The sequence below is a fragment of the Prunus mume genome, linkage group LG2, assembly GCF_029339155.1.
Source record: "Prunus mume cultivar Tortuosa linkage group LG2, ASM2933915v1, whole genome shotgun sequence".
NCBI lineage: Eukaryota > Viridiplantae > Streptophyta > Magnoliopsida > Rosales > Rosaceae > Prunus > Prunus mume.
In genome coordinates this window covers 46,217,856-46,237,223 of record NC_142699.1, presented here as the reverse complement: position 1 = coordinate 46,237,223, position 19,368 = coordinate 46,217,856, and the positions used below count along the sequence as shown (strand labels likewise).

At 37.1% G+C, this 19,368-nt stretch overlaps 1 protein-coding gene, 1 non-coding gene and 1 pseudogene across 2 annotated transcripts; 2 read left to right on the top strand and 1 right to left on the bottom strand.

The window, feature by feature from the left end:
• Window positions 1–8: 8 nt before the first annotated feature.
• Window positions 9–847, top strand: LOC148920543 (uncharacterized; annotated as a pseudogene).
• A 7,666-nt stretch (window positions 848–8,513) lies between these two features.
• On the bottom strand, window positions 8,514–9,367 carry LOC148920542 (uncharacterized). The gene is made up of 3 exons (XM_089044663.1): window positions 9,086–9,367; window positions 8,831–9,004; window positions 8,514–8,744 (listed from the first exon to the last, which is right to left on the bottom strand). The coding sequence occupies exons 1-3, from the start codon at window positions 9,365–9,367 to the stop codon at window positions 8,514–8,516; spliced, it is 687 nt and encodes a 228-aa protein (XP_088900789.1).
• Window positions 9,368–14,955: 5,588 nt separating this feature from the next.
• LOC148920541 (small nucleolar RNA R71) lies at window positions 14,956–15,062 on the top strand. The gene has a single exon (XR_016124809.1). It is a non-coding gene; the product is annotated as a small nucleolar RNA R71 (small nucleolar RNA).
• Window positions 15,063–19,368: the final 4,306 nt, after the last annotated feature.

The window sequence follows — 19,368 nt, the reverse complement described above, 5'->3', positions numbered from 1 at the left end:
TCTTACTTGCTGTGGATTATGTTTCAAAATGGGTGGAAGCAAAAGCCACCCGTACCAATGATTCCAAAGTGGTTGCAGATTTTATTAAAACTAACATATTTGCAAGATTTGGAATGCCACGAGTACTTATAAGTGATGGGGGCTCTCACTTTTGTAATCGGACCATAGAGGCACTACTTAAGAAGTATAATGTCACGCATAAGGTTTCAACACCTTATCATCCCCAAACAAGTGGACAAGCCGAAGTTTCCAACCGGGAAATCAAGCAGATCTTGGAAAAGACAGTTGGACCAACTCGAAAGGATTGGAGCTTGCGTTTGAATGATGCATTGTGGGCATATCGTACGCCTACAAAACACCAATTGGAATGTCTCCTTTTCGGCTCATTTATGGGAAACCATGCCATCTTCCAGTTGAGTTGGAGCATCGTGCACATTGGGCAGTCAAGACTTTCAACATGAACATTGATGCCGCTGGACTTCATAGGAAATTGCAATTGAATGAGCTTGAGGAAATTCGGACTGAAGCTTATGAGAACGCTCATATTTACAAGGAGAAAACAAAGGCTGTCCATGACAAGATGATTCGTAGTAAAACGTTTTCGTGGCGTAAAGTGTTACTTTTCAACTCTCGCCTTCGTTTGTTTTCGGGTAAGTTGCGTTCTAAATGGATTGGTCCTTTTGTTGTTACTAATGTTTTTCCCTATGGTGCAGTCCAAATTCAAAGTTTTAAGACGGGACATGAATTCAAAGTGAATGGACACCGTTTGAAGCCATACTATGAGTCTTTTGAGGAGCATGTAGTGGAGGATGTACCCCTCCATGCCATTGGCCCTAGTGAAGCTTAAAGGGAGGTACCGTCCGGCTGGAAGACGTTAAAGCAAGCGCTTCTTGGGAGGCAACCCATGTGTTCAAATAGAAAGACAACGGAATCTCCGGGCTCTACAACCAGATTTGCTCTCTTTTACTCTTCTCTTTATTATTTTTACTTTGCTATGATTGTCTTGTTTGCTAGTTGTCTCTCATTACTTTCTTGTTTAAAGTTTTCTTTTGAAACATTGAGGACAATGTTTAGTTTAAGTGTGGGGGGGTAAACAGAGTGCTTTTCGTGATTTATTTTCAAAATTCACCATCTATCACTACTAATGTTGTTATTCACTGTTTTAAAAAGTGTTTTCGTGCTTTATTTAAAATTAAATAAAATAAAATAAAAAACCAAAAGAGTCAAGAGTCGTTTTTGTTGTTTGTTTGTGTCTTAGGGTACCTTCCAACACAATGATGAGGATTTGGTTTTTAATTGCATGACTTTTAAAGAAAGTTACAAACATGGGTGGAAGTCTGATATGCTCTTTGGTTAATATTTAGTTATAGTTGTCAATTATTTCTTTGCTTGGTTGCTACTTAGAATGCTTTTTCATCTCTTTAGTTCCAAATACTAGAACTCATGCCCGTTCCATTCAAAGCATCAAATTGATTGCGTAACAAATAACAAGATGAAGTTGTTTAGTTAGCATCAGAGCCAAAAAGCCTTATCCCTTGCATATGCATTGTAGGTTTAACCCTTTTGAAGCCTTATTTAGCTTATTTTCTTTGTTAGCTTGCATTATCCCTACCAAGCCTAGTATAAGAATATCCATACCCTTGTTCTTAAAGAATAGTCAAGCATGACTTGTTGGGAATTCCTTTTGATTTACGATTTGCAGAGGAAAAAAAAAAACAAAAACAAGTGTGGGGGAAGGATTTGTTCATTTGGATTAGTGTTGTCCAAAAAAAAAACAAAAAAAACAAAAAACAAAAAACAAAAAAAAGAGAGAAAAAGAAGAAGAAGGGATATGTGAATCTGACCCTAAAGTTGTATAAATCTCCTTTGTGCTAAAAATTGGGTGCTGCAATCACAAGTTGAATTCCAAGTGTTGATTTCATTGCTCTGTTTACTATTACTTTAAGAACCTTTGTTTATCCTCAACCTTTCTTTGTTAGCCAATACCTTAGCCCCAATACAACCCTTAGACTTCTATCTTGATTGTTATGTGTTTCAATATGTGGAGTTTGAAATTGGTATGAGCTTATGGAATCCCTGGTTCTCGCTTCTAAGTAGTAGCATTCTGTTCATGAGATCATATACATGTTCGTATTAATAATTCCAGAAAGTGCTTTCTTTGTTATAACATATGTGAGTGCTAGTCTACACATTTACATCAATCTTCTCACATATACTTAGTATAGGGAGTGTAGTCAAAAAATCTGTGTGAAAATAGAGAGTATATCGGGTGAGGAATTGAACCACTTTCAAATGTTGTTTTAATTGATTAAATGTGAGCTAGTGAGTGTTTACTGTGATTAAGTATGAGCTCGAGGGTAAGGATAGCTCAAATCTGTGTGAGTAGTGATTTTTAACATGTCATGTTTCATTAGAAATCCCTGAGGCAATTGTTGGAAGGTTTAGGTTTTGTTTTGTTTTCTTTGTTCTGCTAGGGACTAGCAGAAACTAAGTGTGGGGGAATTTTATAGGAGCATATTTATGCGACTTTGCTATCTTATTTCTTTGCATTTACTTAGTTAATTCCCATTTATTAGAGTGATTTAGCTTATTTTCGTACTATTGTAGGTCCAGATGGCAAGATTGGCAAGAAAGGGCATTTTGGAGCATTTTAGAGCAGTTTTGGACTTGGAATGGATAGCATATGCATGGGCCAAGATGGATGGACGTTTTTGAAGTTCGAATAGGCTAGGAATGTGCTAAAAAGATGGGGAAATTAATTCAAGAATCAGCTTCTGGGAAGTAAAAAACCCTAACTGATTTTATTTTATTTTACCTTATCCTAATCCTATTCGACCTAAATTCCAGCTGGAAAAGGGGGGGATTAATTTCATATTAGGAAACCTAAAAACCCTAATTTCGTGGGTTTCTGATGGGCCCTTTTACCCTAGATCTACCACATATATAAAGGAGGGGTTGCCGCAGGAGAAGGGAGTTCTTTTGGTGCCGTAGCAAGAAAGGAGAAAGGGAGAAGAACTTGGCGCCGGAACCTGCTGCATCCATTGGGTTTTTCATAGTTCTTCCCTTGATTAGTTCAAATGTTTATTCTAGATTGCTTTTCAATTATTATGAACATGTGTAACTGAATTTCTTCTTAGTTAGAGGTGAATTCGAAGCCATGGACATATGTTTTACATGAATTGATTACTTCCAGTTATGGTTTCATAAAGTATGAATGTGATTTACTTTTCTGTTTTATTGAGGACTTATTCTTGCATGTTTATTAAGGATGCATACTTAGTTTGTATGCAGGGATTTGATGCTAGAATATAAGGGAATTTCACCTAATCGTTATGAACTTATATTCATAAGTAGTAAAAGTCACTAGTCATGATTGCGTTAAGTAAATTCTTGGCAGGAGTATCATGCTTTTCATAGTTACAATTGCCTTGTCAAGGCTTATGATTTTCATAGAACTTAATGATCTTTGATATGTATCTCTATCATGCTGTTCATATAGGGAACTTGATAAGGATAATTTGATTGCGTCGCTGAGTCCAATTCAATGAACTTAGGAAAATCTGAGAGTTAATTAGTGCATTCACAATTAATTTGGGGCTTTGTCATTCATACTTTATAGAAAGAGTAACTGGAGATCGATTTGTGTGCATATGTTCCATGTGTGGAGAAGAATCCTCTAGCTATCCCTTAATCCATATTTCATTCACAACTTAGTTGTTTGCTGCTGTCAGTTTTACTTTATTCTAAATCGTCCAAATTCCCCCCAATCATTGTTCCCTTAACTTAGTTTCCAGTTTAATAAGTCTAATTTGTGTTGATTAGCATCCCTCCTAATCCCCGGAAGAGAACGATCCCTACTTACTCGTACTACGATTGCATAATTTATAGGGTTTAATTTGTGCGTTAGTTATTTTTCACGCCACCCCATAAGCTCATTATCAAATCAGCTCTCCATAGTAATACCATATAATACCAAGGATCAAAAAGACTTAACAAGGGTTGTAATGAGGCTTAGGGTAGTGGTTGAATGAAAGAGGGAATATAGATATATAACAACATCTTGAGCACAACCAAAGCATAAGTAAGAGCATGAGAGATTAATGATCTTTGTAACAAGCAAGGAACGCATACATGAGCATTTTTTCAATAGAATTTCAGCACCTTCATATCTGTTTATTTGGCCTAATTTTGTGGCTCTTTACTCTAGATCACCATGATCTTCTCTTTTATAACACTCTAGGGCCGTGACTACATTGGTCACACTTCATTACCTTTTTTGATTAGTTACCAATACCCTCAAACTTATTTCTTTCAACACTTGGGTCATGGCACTAATGATTCACTTTTGCTCCAAAAAAACTTGCATTCTTTATAACTCTCTTTTGAAGATAGCTTTAATTGCTCATAAAATAAGTAAGAATAAGAAAACAGAGGTTCATTATGGTAGGAATGGTTTACACAAAGAAAGGCTTAACGTAGGCTCAAATGGGTTGACTAGGGATGAATACATGTAGATGGGTGGTTAGAAAGGCTCAAACGGTTCAAACATGGCCTAAATCACTTCCTAAGCATTGTATGACAACAAAATGTCTCAAGAGATATTCAAATAAGTTCTAGAGTACGAAACCAAGATCATGAGATAAATAGAATTGCATAACGTCTCCAAGAAGCAAGAAATGGACTAACTCGGCAAAGTGCTCAATAAGTGTAAGGATGACATGCAACACAAAGTTAACTCAGAATCACTCAAAGACCTTAAACAAGATGATTGATTTCTGCAAAACCAAATTAGAATTAAATCCAAGTCTTATTATAGGTGTTTGAAAAGATGACAAAGCAACTCACAAAATGCTACATTTTTAGACATTAGACACACTAAATTTTTTTAAAATTTGACAATTTGAAACAACATAACTAAATCCTTCTCCCCAAACTTAAATGAAACATTGTCCTCAATGTTTAGAGTGTAAGAAAGGCAATGCCTCATAAATGAAAGGAAAGAATATAAGGGAAAGACATAACCAAAGTTCAGAAAAACTCCCCTTTGAAGTGATTAGGACGCAAGCAGGCTTCCTTGCATGTTCTATCTTCTCCTCATCACCTTGGGTTGCCTCCCAATAAGTGCTAAGTTTTATGTCTTCAACCGGACGCCCAAACTCTGGTGACCTTCAAGAGAGTGGTGGAGGCTCCTTGAGTGCTTGAGACTTAATATTGGCATCAAAGTTGGCATCAAAGTAAGGTTTCAACCGATGTCCATTCACCTTGAAGGTGCTGCCATCCTTAATATTTTGAATCTCCACTGCGCCATGATCAAACACATTAGTAATAACAAAATGGCCAATCCACCTAGAACGAAGTTTACCTAGGAAGAGCTTAAGGCGTGAATTGAATAGGAGAACCTTCTGCCCTTTCTCAAACGTCTTCCTAAGAATTTTCTTGTCATGATATTGCTTTGTTTTCTCCTTCTAAAGCTTAGTGTTCTCATACGCTTCATGTTGCAACTCCTCCAGCTCATTGAGTTGAAGCCTCCTCTTCTCACCAGCAACTTTCATATCAAAATTAAAGGCCTTGATTGCCTAATAAGTCATGTGCTCAAGCTCCCCTGGTTAGTGACAAGGTTTACTGAAAACAAGTCTATATGAAGACATACCTATAGGGGTCTTATAAGCAGTCCTATAAGCCCACAGTGCATCATCCAAATGCATGGACCAATCCTTCCTTGTAGTGTTCACTATCTTTTCAAGTATGTGCTTAATCTCCCTATTGCTTATCTCAACCTGCCCACTAGTTTGAGGATGATAGGGTATTGCCACCTTATGCGTGATTCCATATTTCTTCAAGAGTGCTGTGAAAGCTTGATTAACAAAGTGGGAGCCACCATCACTAATGATTGCTCTAGGTGTGCCAAACCTTGTTAAAATATTTCCTTTGAGAAAACTAATCACAACCTTAGCATCATTAGTTTTAGTGGCAATGGCTTCCACCCATTTGGAAACATAATTGACAGCAACTAATATATATTCAAATCCACAAGAGGTAGGAAAAGGGCCCATGAAATCAATTCCCCAAACATCAAATATATTAATGATTAAAATATTGGTGAGAGGCATCTGATTTCTAGCATGTAAATTACCCATCTATTGGCATCTATCACATGAAGCACAAAAAGCATAAGCATCCTTAAAAAGGGTAGGCCAAAAGAAACCTGATTGTAGCACTTTGTTGGCAGTCTTCTTTGCTCCAAAATGGCCTCCGCATGCATAGGAGTGACAAAACTCTAGAATGCTCTTAAAATCACCTTCAGGGACACACCTTCGAATTACTTGGTCTGGGCAATGCTTGAATAGATATGGATCATCCCAAAAGTAGTATCTTGCTTGCTTCCTAAACTTGTCACGTTGGAATGTAGATAACCCTGTAGGAGTTCATTAGTGCACAAATAGTTAGCAATATCAGCAAACCAAGGCAATGGATTGAGAGAATTCAAAGCACAAATGGAGAAGACTTGCTCATTAGGGAAGCTTTCATGCAATGACAATGAATCCTCCTCTTCATTAGATACATATACCAATCTACTCAAGTGATCAGCCACAACATTCTCACTTCATTTCTTATCTTTTATCTCTAAGTCAAACTCTTGCAACAAGAGAATCCATCTAATGAGTCGTGGCTTGGCATCCTTCTTGGCTAACAAGTATTTCAATGCTGCATGATCAGTGTAAACAATAACCTTGTTAGTAATCAAATATGATCTGAACTTCTCTAAAGCAAATATGACATCTAACAACTCCTTCTCTATGGTGGAATAGTTGAGTTGGGCATCTTTGAGGGTTCTACTAGCATAGTAGATTGCATGTGGCTTCTTATCAACTCGCTGTCCCAAAACAGCTCCAACAGCATAATCTGAGGCATCACACATCAATTCAAAAGGCAAGCTCCAATCCAGGTGGTATAATGATTGAGGCAACTATGAGCATCTTCTTCAAAGCATTGAAAGCATTCTCACAGTCTTAATCAAACACAAAATCCATGTCCTTCGCAAGGAGATTGCACAAAGGCCTTGCAATCTTAGAAAAATCCTTAATGAAACACCTATACAAACCTGCATGGCCAAGGAAAGAACATACTTATTTGACAGAAGTAGGTGAGGGCATAGAGGCAATCAAATCAATCTTAGCTTTATCTACCTCGATTCCTTTACTAGAGATGACATGAGCAAGAACTATGCCTTGGTTAACCATAAAATGACATTTTTCTCAATTAAGCACAAGGTTAGTCTATTCACATCTAGCCAACACCTTGGATAAGTTATGTAAGCATTGATCAAAAGAATCACCAAAGACAGAGAAGTCATCCATGAATACATCAATGAACCTTTCTACCATATCGGAGAAAATGCTCATCATGCACCTTTGAAAAGTGGCTGGGGCGTTACAGAGACCAAAAGGCATCCTCCTATAAGCGAAAGTGTCAAAGGGACATGTGAAGGTTGTCTTCTCTTGATCCTCTAGGGCTATGGCGATTTGGTTGTAGCCTAAATATCCATCAAGGAAGCAATAGTGGCTATGGCCAGCTAATCTCTTAAGCATTTGATCAATGAATTGGAGAGGAAAGTGATCCTTGCTTGTCGCTGTGTTGAGCTTCCTATAATCAATGCAAACTCTCTAGCCAGTGGTCATCCGTGTAGGTACAAGCTCGTTTGCTTCATTCTTCACCACTGTGATACCTGACTTCTTGGGGACAACTTGCACTTTGGGCTCACCCATTTACTGTCAGAAATACGGTAAATAATACCAACATCTAAAAGCTTCACTACCTCTTTCCTTATCACCTCCTTCATGTTCGGATTGAGACGTCTTTGGGCATCCCTCTTAGGCATTGCATTGTCTTCCAATAATATCTTGTGCATGCACAGTGTTGGGCTTATGCCTTTGATATATGGAATGCTCCACCCAATTGCAATTTTGTGCTCTTTTAAAACTCTTAAAAGCTTCTTTTCATCATTTGGTCCGAGGTGTGAGGCAATGATAACAGGTAGAGTCTCATTTTCACCTAAATAAGCATATTTAAGGTATTTTGGCAATTGCTTTAATTTCAACTCTGGTGCCTGCACAATAGAAGGTAAAACCTTATTAGTAGGTGGGGGTAATGACTCAAATTGGTTTGCATACCTCTTTCCAACTTCTATGTAGCTATCCATGCTGCAAACAAGCTCAAGAAGTAAAGGAGAGATCACAGCCTCTAAGCTGTCCACTTCTTCTTTCCTTATGCTTCGTGTGATGCATGCTTCAATGGGCTCCATATAACTCATTGACAGTGCTTCTTTCACCATAGTATCAATTGCATCAAGATGGAAAACTTCATGCTTATCACTTGGAAACTTGGAGGCTTCAAACACTTCGAATGCAATTGTCTCATCAAACATATTCATGGTTAATGTACCCTTTTTCACATCAATAATAGCACCGGAAGTTGCCATGAATGGCCAACCTAAAATAAGTGGTAACTGATTGTCATGAATTGGGTGCTTCTTCCATTTCCAACACCAATAAATCTGCTGGCAAAATTAGCTCTTCCACTTTCACCAAAACATCTTCTAAAATGCCCTTAGGGTATCTAACAGTTCTATCTGCCAGTTGAATGCTCATAGATGTGGCTTGCAACTCACCAAGGTTAAGTTTCTCATAAACATGATATGACATAAGATTTATAGAAGCACCAAGATCAAGCAAAGCCTTTTGAAACTTAAAATTACCAACCATGCAAGGTATAGAAAACGAACTGGATCCTTTAGTTTTGGAGGTAGCTTTCCTTGTAACACTGCACTTACCTCTTCACTCAATGCAACTTGTTCATGCTCTTTGAGTCTCCTCTTGTTAGTGCATAGATCCTTCAAAAAATTTGCATACTTTGGAATCTGAGCAATGGCATTGAGCAATGGGATGTTGATTTGCACCTTCTTGAATGTTTCCATAATCTCATCCAAGCCTTGATCTTTCTTTGACTTTCATAACCTGCTGGGAAATGGTGCAATAGGCCTAAAAGCATTAGTTGAAATTGGAACTTGATTAGCATTAGATGATACCTTAGGGTTTGTGCTCTTTCCAGAAGAATTGAGGGACTGTTTGTTGGAAGCTGTGGGCTGCCCATGTAGTGGCTGAATGATCTCCACATTTTCTCCATCTTCTTGCTTTTCATTGGCATCTCCAACCTCATTATCAACTTGTTTACCACTTCTCAAGATGTGTACTGCTTTGGCATGCTCTTGATGCCTTGGATTCACCTTCGTTTGGCTTGGGAAAGTTCCGAATGCTCTATTGCTCATGGAGGATGCAATCTGCCCAACTTGCACTTCTAGTTTGTTCATTGCATTTTGAAGATTCTGATTGGTTTGCATCTATTGCCCCATGAACTTCTTGAACATGTCTTGCAATTCTCCCATTTGATCACCCCTTTACTCTTGCACTTATTGGGGAGCTTGCTGGAATTAGAGGTGTCAAATGAGTCAGGCTGGCCCAACACGGCACGAGCCCAGCCCATTTAAATGAGGCACGGCACGGCACGAGCACGAACATTAATGGGCCGTACTCGGCATGGCACGAAAGCTTGGACCGAGCCGTGATTAAAAAAAAGGTCCAATGGACCGGGCCGCCCGTGGCTTTGACATGATACGAGCTTGGCCCGAGCCCGCTCTAAGCATAGCACGAGCCCGAGCCCGCTTAAATCATCTACTGCATTTTTTCATTACCAAGTTGGAACATCAAGTAAATAAAATAAAATAACAAATAATAAAAATTGATGCAATGACCAATTACTTACCAAACATACTTAAGTGACTTAATTAATAAAAATATTTGACAAACAACCACCTAGCCTTAATGACTTAACAAATAGATTTGGCATTGGAGAGTTGGAGTTGGACTCAAACTCAAAGCGTCTAGAGGTGTCAGCCGTGGAAGCGTGAGGAGCCGTGCGTGAAGAAGCAATGAAAACAAAGCAGCGTCTCCTCCTCTTCCTCTCAATTTCTACATCTCCTCTTCCTCTTCCAACATATCATAAATATTTAGGAAATACCCCCAATGATAGAAACCCCAAATCTGTGTTGGAAGATCCATATAGCATCATAACTCGTGTTGGAGGCATCTAAATAGTCAAGTGTGAACGATCGACAGGACCAATTCTTTTTTGCATTCTTGTTGCGATACTTGTATTTGGAGGCTTACAAGCTTTCTCTGATTCTACAGAATTGGATTTGCAAGGTAAGAGCTTTAACCGTATAGTTTCTATGTTTGGTTGCTCAAACTTTGTGAGAAACATTGATTGTAGGGTCTGAGCTTGTTTTTATTTTTACTTTTAATTATTTATCAAAGACAACAGTCTAAATTTTTTGATTTTTTGGTGTGAGTTTTGCAGATTTTACCTTCTGTGTTCAAATTGGGAGACAAGAAGGAAAATTCAGTCCAATTGAATGGTAAGTATCTGGTTTGGATTTTCAAACATTCTTTTCTTAGTCTTTTTGAGAGAGTTCTTATATACATTAACCCCAAAAAGATCAATATACCGAGTCTGTTAATTGGAACCTGAAAGATAGAAGAAGCTCAAATTGGTATTACAGATAGAAGTTGAGTAGGACTTGTATAAAAGCTCAATATAATTAAGAGACAATGTATAAAAGGCTCAACACATTAACCCCATTGAGAATAAATTTGATAGAAAGCTGGATAGAGAGTTGTATGTAGGTGAAATTTTGCTTGAATTCATTGATATAGATAATAGTAGTTGCCCATAATTGAATGAAACATTTTGCAGATCAAACACCATTTGATTTGATTTATGCATCAAGCAATGTTAAGAGAACGTTTCTTTCTTTTTGTATATAAAAAGAATGTTTCTATTATTCTTCCCATCTTTATATAACTTCATCTTGTTGACCTATTACACACAGGAATGTCGGTTTAATAATAGAGAGAGAACATGCAACTGCCATTCTCTTTCTTCTTCTTTTTCCAGTGCCATTGTTGTTAATTTTCTATTTAAAATAATGTGATACAAATTTTATTCTTAATAATCAGTCATGAATAGCGGGAAATCATATTCAATGTCGACACCCCAAAAGAAAATAAATTGGTATTACAAACTAAAGTTGAGTAGGACTTGTGTCTTTCTGTTTTCCTTTATGTGTTCCAATTGTTTATGAATGTTGCTACTTTTAAAGGATTTAGATGTTAACAAGCTTGAACTATAATAGATTGTTTTGTGGGATGCTATCATTGATTTAATCGTAAATCTTGAATTATAACATATTGTTTTTGTTTTGCTGATGTGTGTATTTTTAATGCAGCCAACGTTCTAAGGTGTGCATTTTTAACAAGTATTTGAGGGTGTGAAATTCTATTGGAGATTCTGCAATCACCAAGGGAGGTATTCTTTTTTGTTTTTTTTGGGTTAATGGATCCTTGAGATTATATTGATTTTGGTGAGCATTATGATAATAATTTTGAACATTTTAATCCTAATGACATGCCTAATAATGAGAATAACTTAACCTCTAATGATGTGGAGCAACCTATGCATGCTAATATGCCTCTTGAATCAAACACTCAAGAAGAAAACATTGATCAAACTGAGGTTAAAAAAGAAAAAAAACTTCTGAAGTTTAGAAACATTTTAAAGTTTGTGACCAAAAACTTGATGATGGGACTATTCTTCCAAAGACTGTGTGTATTTATTGCAAACATGCTTTGACTTATAAAACTACAAACGGTGATGGGCATCTTCATAGGCATTTTAATGCATGCCTTAAAAAAAAAGGTCATAATCATGCTAGGCAGTCTCAACTATCTGCAAATACTGAAATCTCTTCATTTAAGTACTCTCAATCTAAAATGAGAGTTGAGTTAGCTAGATTTATTGCATGTGCTGAATTGCCTTTTCATTTTGCTGAAAATCGTTGTTTCGAAAGATTTGTTCAAGTGGCTTTGCAACTGGAATTTAAGAAAGTTTCTCGCAATACTAATAGGAGTGATGTTGTGAAACTTTATGATGAAGAAAAGGAAAATTGATAAATGTTTTCTCTAATTTAAAGGGTTCTATTGCTGTGACTTCTGACATGTGGGATGGTGGTAATAATTTGCCTTTTATTTGTGTTACTGCCCATTATATTGATGAAAATTGGTTGTTGCAGAAAAGAATTATTGCATTTCGTCTTCTTGAATTTTCACATACTGGTAGTTCTATTTTTCATGCTATGATGAATGTGTTTAAGGAGTATAACATTGCTCATAAAATATTTTCTATTACTTTTGACAATGCTTCCAATAATTCTTCTGCTATTGAGCAGTTTAAACATGTTTTACATCCTCCTTACGGAGGAAATTTTTTTCATATGAGGTGTGTGTGTGTCATATAATTAATCTAATGATGCAAGATGGATTAAAAGTTATTAAAACCCAGCTTCAATTGATTAGGGATGCTATTGGTTATATTTCTTCTAGTAGCTCTAGGTAGCAAGACTTTGCTCACCTTTGTATGTCTCATGGCTTGAAACCTATAAAATTGAAAAAAGACATGCATATTCGTTGGAACTCAACTTATCACATGCTTAAAAGTTGTAAAGGTTACACCAATGTCATCAATTTTTATTACAATAATAAAATGAATGATAATCTGTTGAGGGATGAAGAGTCGAATGTATGCTTTACTTTGGTGGACTTTTTCAAAGTTTTTTATGATGCTACATGTAACTGTTCTGGTGTTTATTATCCGACATCTCCTGTTGCACTTCATGATTTATTTTCAATTAGTGCTACCTTTGCTAAATACAGATTTGATACTACATGTAATTTTACAAAGATTTGTGAGCAAATAGAAACTAAATATAAAAAGTATTAGACAGAGATTCCTTATACTTTTTGTTTTGGTGCAATAATGGATCCTAGAATTAAAGTAAGTGGTTTGGAAGTAATATTGACTGAATTTCAAGAAATTTATCAATTAGTTTACCACTTACAATATCCAATATTCAGAAGACATTCAATGATACTTATTTGTTGTATGAGAAGAAATATAGTGTTGGTACAATAGCTACACAAACTGCTTCAACTGTTCATTTATTTGGTTCATCTTCATCTAGTAGTGCAACTATTTTTGGTATGCTTGCTAGCAAAGGAAAACAAAAGAGTGTAATAAGTTCTTGTACTGAAGTTTTTAAGTATTTGGATACTGAATTTGTTGAATTTATGACTGAGGAAGAAAGAAATAATTTCAACATTTTGGATTGGTGGAAAGCACATGAAAAGAACTTTCCTATGCTTTCCATTATGGCACATGATGTACTAACAATTCTGGTGTCCACAGTAGCTTCGGAGTCTACTTTTAGTGCAGGTGGTCGTGTGCTAGACGAAAAGAGGACGAGGCTTACTCCTCAAATACGCGAGGCACTTATGTGTTTGAAGGAATGGGAAGATGCTGATTTTCGAACTCAAAGTTTTGTAGATGAAGATCTCTCATATTTTGAAGATGACAGCACAATCAGGTGAACTTTTTAGCTGGTTTCTCACTCTGGTGTGGTTGCAGGCATTGGATACTTTCAACAAAGCAATTGTTTCTCCTATCTATTATGCTATGTTCATCTCTTTTACAATATTTGCCAATGCAATAATGTTTAAGGTATCATCACGTGAACATGTTGTTTTTGTGGGTGAGTGTTTGTTATAAATCTAAGTTATGTAATCTTTTGGTAGGATTATTCTGGTCAAAGCATGACCAGATAGCGTCAACTTTGCGGGTTCATCACATGTATTATCTGGGACTGCTATATTGCATAGTACACGAGAGCTAGATCCACCTTTAATTACATGTTTGTATGTTGTGCATCAGATTGCATGTCTTTTTGAAGATTTATGATGCTCAATAATTATTATTTTTTTCGGTTGACTGACGCAGGAACGTGAGATGACAAATGCTGATATTTTACCCAATGTCCTAGATTAATTTTATTTTCCTTTTTGTGTAATTTGGGAGGGTAGTGGTACTCTTTTTCTTTGACCAGATTTTCCTCCTTTGGGGGGTTTTTAAAGGTAAGGTTTTAACGAGGCCACATTTTTGCCGTCCACCTTTTCATATTGTTTGGATGTTTGATTATTAATGTTTTCAAATAGTTCATCATTCCTTGTTTCTAATTATATGTTTTATGTTTATAATTTTAATTATCTAGTGGGAAAAAAAATCAAGTAAAAAAAATTCAAATTAAATGGGCTTGTTCTTTGGCCCAAGTATGGCTCGAGCACGAGCACGCACGGCCCAAGCACGCACGGCCCGTTTCAATATGGACTTGGGCTTTGGGCCGAGCTGGGATCAATGATTTTATTAAATGGGCCAGCACGGCACGGCCTGATAAATTAAATGGGCCGGCACGACACGAGTTTAAATGGCCCGGCCTGCCCGTTTGACACCTCTAGCTGGAATTGCCTTTGTTGTGTTTGGAATCCTAGGGGAGGTGCTTGAGATTGTTGCACATTTGAATTATTGCTCCACCTGAAATTAGGATGATTTCTCCACCCCTGATTGTACGTGTTTGAGTAAGGATCATTATTAGGATTCCTTGCTTGAAGGGCATTTGCTTGTTCTAGCATGTGCTCCGCAAAAGATTGGTCTTGAACTTCCACCATGTTTTCCAAAGGGCCAGTCGCTGCCTGTTGAAGCAAAGAACACATAACATCAAGGTTTGCAGCAATCTCATTATTAGTACTTACCTCAGAGACCACAGCTTTCATAGGAGCTCCTCTTCCTTTATTGTAGCTCTATTGTTAAGAGTTAGCACTCAAAGATTCAAAGAGAGTAAAAGCCTCATCTACTGTTTTGTTCATCAATCCTTCTCCACTTGTTGCATCTACCATCATCCTTTTGGAATCAAGCAAACCTTCATAGAAAGATTGCATTTGCATCTAACTCTCTATGTTGTGGTGTGGGCAAGAACTTACCATCTCCTTATACCTCTCCCAACATTCATGAAAAGCTTCTCCTTCCTTTTGTGTGAAACCAAGGATTTCCTTTCTAATCTTGTCAGTCTTTTGAGCAGGAAAGAATTTCTGCAAAAACTTATTAGAAAGCTCATCCCAAGTATGAATTGAAGCATTAGGCAAAGAGTATAACCAAGACTTAGCTTTATCTTTTAAACTGAATGGGAATAGCCTCATCTTAATCTGCTCATCATCAAGGCCTTGAATTTTGATCGCAGCACATATTTCAAAGAATTGTTTAATATGCATGTAAGGATCCTCAATGGTATTACCATAATAAGTTGGAAAAAGATTAATCATACCACTTTTAAGCTCAAACCTATCAATTGTGAGTTGAGGATAGACGATGCACGAAGGTTGATCGGTGACTTTGGGAATGGAAAACTCACGCAGGGGTTTTCGAGGTTGGACAACAAGCGCACCACCTCCTCCATCATTATTGTTGTTGCTTGGAATTTCCGCCATCTTACTTGAACCTTAAGATTCATAACTCTTAGATTCAGTGCTTGAAGAACTATAATTCCTCCTCAAACCAAGCACGTACAGCTGGTTCTTGGTGAAAGTGGCTCAGTGAACTTTGCTCCGGTCGATTCGAACATACATGCACACATAAAGGAACCCAATTCAAATCCTTCAATGGAGATAACGACTGAATAGAAAAGCTGAATACTGAAAAATGAACGAAAAGAAATGAATAAAACAAACAAAAACGAAAACACTCAAAGTAATCAAACTATAGCACCATCGTTACGGTTCCCAACGACGCCAAAAACTTGTTGAGTCAATTTCTATGAATTCATAACTTGAATAGGAAGACTAGTGGTAGATTCCAAGGCTCTAACACCTCTCAATCATTGTTTCACAACTTGTTGATTGCTGCCAGCGGTTACTTTCCAGCACTTTCTTTTCACTTTCATGTCATCATTTCAACAACAAAACCCCCCATTTCGAGTGCGTGTATGGTGCTAGGATTTTGTCCTAGACCTTGAGTAATTAGCAAGAGGCATTGTTGAATTCGACTTTGCCTTTAGTTAGTTAGTCAGTTTCTTTGTTTTATGTTTTTCCAGCATTCTAAGTAATATAACTTGGAACTAAGTTACCATTCTCTGTGGGATCGACCTCGTATTTGCATAAGCTATACTATGAACGGTTCGTGCACTTGCGAGAATTAAAGTTGCTATTTTTAATAACTCATTTTAGTTGTTAGGAATAGTCTCAACATATATATTGGCTAATGTAAGACTTTTTAGCAAGAGAAAATATTTAACAATTAAAACAAGCAAGGGTTAGAACTTCTAAGTAAATGGCATGGGCGAGTATCGCAAGACTAAATATACATAATGACTAAATGTGATTGTAAATTAGTAATTTTGGCAAGAAGATTACCCTGTCTTTTTCATTAACACCACTTTGAGACCTCCCTTCAATCTTGGCCATGTATCCATAGAATTTATTCACTAAGAGTTGAATTCCTGACCAACGATGTAGAAGAGAATTGGAACTGCGTTTAGAAGTAAACTTCTTCTCTGCCATCCAGTACTCCCAAATTCTAATCCAATAAGTAGAACTCCTTTGTTCGTTGCCATGCACTGGATCTAAGCTAACATTAAGCCATGCAGACACAAGAAGCATATCTTCTTCAACAACAAAATTCTTAGCTCTTTGTGGTTTCTTGGTGGTTGGTATAGCTAGAACAATCACTTGAGGCATGTCATTGTCACCTTCATTTTGGTTTGTAGGCGTGCAACCAAATGTTGAAAATGGATCAGTAAGGTCTACTGTCCGTTGAGGATGTTGGCATAATATGTATTATCTACAGAATCCATCTAACAATTTGCAGAGAAGCACATTAAATTTTTTATTCACAGAAGCACAATTTGCAAATCTACAAAAAGGTAGGCCGTAGAAAATTAATCACCTCATATTTAAACATGGAAGCTGCTGTTGTCCAACAATTCAAGACATATGATGGCACAATTTGCAGAAATTGCAGTATAATTTTATCCAACAATTCAAGTACTTTTAAATATTTTCCCCTAAACCCTTGTAGAAATTGTATCATATACAAACCCAAATACTTTCCCCTAAACCCAAATTGTAGAAATTGCAAAGGAACTTATTAATTTGAAGCACAAACTCAAACCCTTCCAAGCAAAAACCTAGAAACCCATATCAAATTTCAAACCTAGAACCATATACAAACCCATGTACAAATTTCAACCACATAAACCCATATAAAAATTTCAAGTAATTAAAAGGGAATTTTCAAATCTCACCTGAAAACACCACCTCGAGTTCAAAGAGGGTGGAGAAGCAGAGAAAATAAAGACTGCTATGTAGACTTTGTGACAGAGAGAATAGAGATGGCGATGGAGACTTTGATAGAGAGAATATAGAGAAACAGAGAAACGATGGAGATTTTGAAGTTTTGGATTTGAATAAGATGGCAAGCTTTGAATTTCTCTCGCCTCCTCTCTACATGTAGCGAGCCAAAATAGCGATCTCCAAAATGGCGAGAAAGGTAACGACTCTGCTGAAGGGCAATTTTCCCTTCTTTTTCAGTCAAATAGCTAGGGATAAAAGAGTAGCGATGCTCCTGGAGATGCTCTAACCATACTTAATTCAGATTTCTCACTTCCTTCTCCCTATAAATACCACTTTCATTCTATACCAAAAACATACATCTGGGATTCACACTTCCACAAATCACTCCATCCATCCTCCAGACTCCCATCATTTTCCCAAACACATTGAAGGAAACACATCCTGGGATTCGCACTCCCATAAATCACTCCATCCATCCTCCATGCTCCCATCATTTTCCCATACACATTAAAGGACACACATCCTGGGATTCACAATCCCACAAACCACATCCTGGGATTCGCACTCCTATAATTCATCCATCCTTCACTCCATCCTCCACACTCTCATCATTTCCCAAACACATTCAGAAATCACCCTCAAACACTCCAACAACCCCAAACACTCCAGCAATCAAACCAAAGCTCTAAACAGCCCCAAATCACCAAAATAATCCATGCAAGCCTTCCTTATATTTCCCTACAAATTTCCTCTTTCTCAACCATCACCACTCACCCAAGCTCATCCAAAATCACCTCCTTAACCTCCATACATCCTTCTAGACATGGGAAGCTCTTGGAGAAGCATTAGACGTGGAGAAGCTCTTGGAGAAGCATTGGACACCACAAGAACTTCATAAAAGGGTTTTTATACTCTTATTACATTCATTATATTTTCTCATTTATGTTTAAATTTCCTTCCCATTATGAGTAGCTAAATCCATAACTAGGGCTTCGATGTAACCTAACATAATATTCTGGGTTTATAAATTTCAAGTTTCAAGTTTGATTCATGATTCATGTTCTTATTCATTATGCCTACCTACCTATATGCTAATCGGAATGCCTAGCTACCATTAAGATTTGTGTATCTTGGTTGGAATTAAGAGTAAACACCATATGTCTTAATTCAAATTGAACTATAAATAGGAAGAGTATGTATGGACATTTGACAACAGGGATTTGACTCGGTCAATTACTTCGGTCAAACATGTTGACTTTGACCTTTGACCGTTGACCATTGATTTTTTACTTCAAGCTTCTTTTCTCTTCATTTATTCCTCTAATCACATTTCTAGGTGTGCGATTTATAGGTTATTTTTAGCAAGGTAGTGGGTTGGCTCAACTTCTCTTAGTTGACTTGTGAATTAAATCTCACCATCTAATTCTTCCTATTGATGAAGGTTAACAAAGTTTGAACCTTTCAGGGACTTCCACAAACCATGGTTGACGCCTAGCAGCATGTCATAGTTATGCTAAATATGATGTAATAAAGAACCTATTCAAATTGGAATGATCGTGCAATTGAATCATTCTCTTTTGCAATACTCTTTACTCACATTATTAGATAATAGATTATATATCAAATGAAACGACCTGACCCAAATTCCACTTTGGAATCGGGTGAAACTTTCATGCAAAGCGACAGAGTGCATGTGGGTCGTAAATGACCAAAATGCCTGGCGATAACACAACTCACGGGGCCTATCTCGTGTTGCGCACAGTAGTGTAGCTGCCTCATTACCGCTTTACGAGGATCAAGCCACACGTAGTTCTTTCACGACACAATTGGTTCAATTATCCGTAAAACATACTCTAGGTTGACATTTTCGGAGTATCCGGAACTCCGTTTCACGATCCGTCAAATACTATCGATCCTGGAATTATCTAGATCAACATACCTGAAAATTATTACGATCCAACGGTGCAAAACTAGTGAACAGGAAATCACACACTAGGCGAGATCGTTAGGAGTTCAAGCGGTA

Excerpts from the sequence above, each read along its gene's own strand:
- LOC148920542 (XM_089044663.1), bottom strand. The coding sequence starts at position 9,367 with ATGAACAAACTAGAAGTGCAAGTTGGGCAGATTGCATCCTCCATGAGC. Across the intron at positions 9,005-9,085 it reads GAAAGAGCACAAACCCTAAG|TCAAAGAAAGATCAAGGCTT; the intron begins GTATCATCTAAT and ends AGGTTATGAAAG. Across the intron at positions 8,745-8,830 it reads AAGTTGCATTGAGTGAAGAG|TTTCAAAAGGCTTTGCTTGA; the intron begins GTAAGTGCAGTG and ends GGTAATTTTAAG.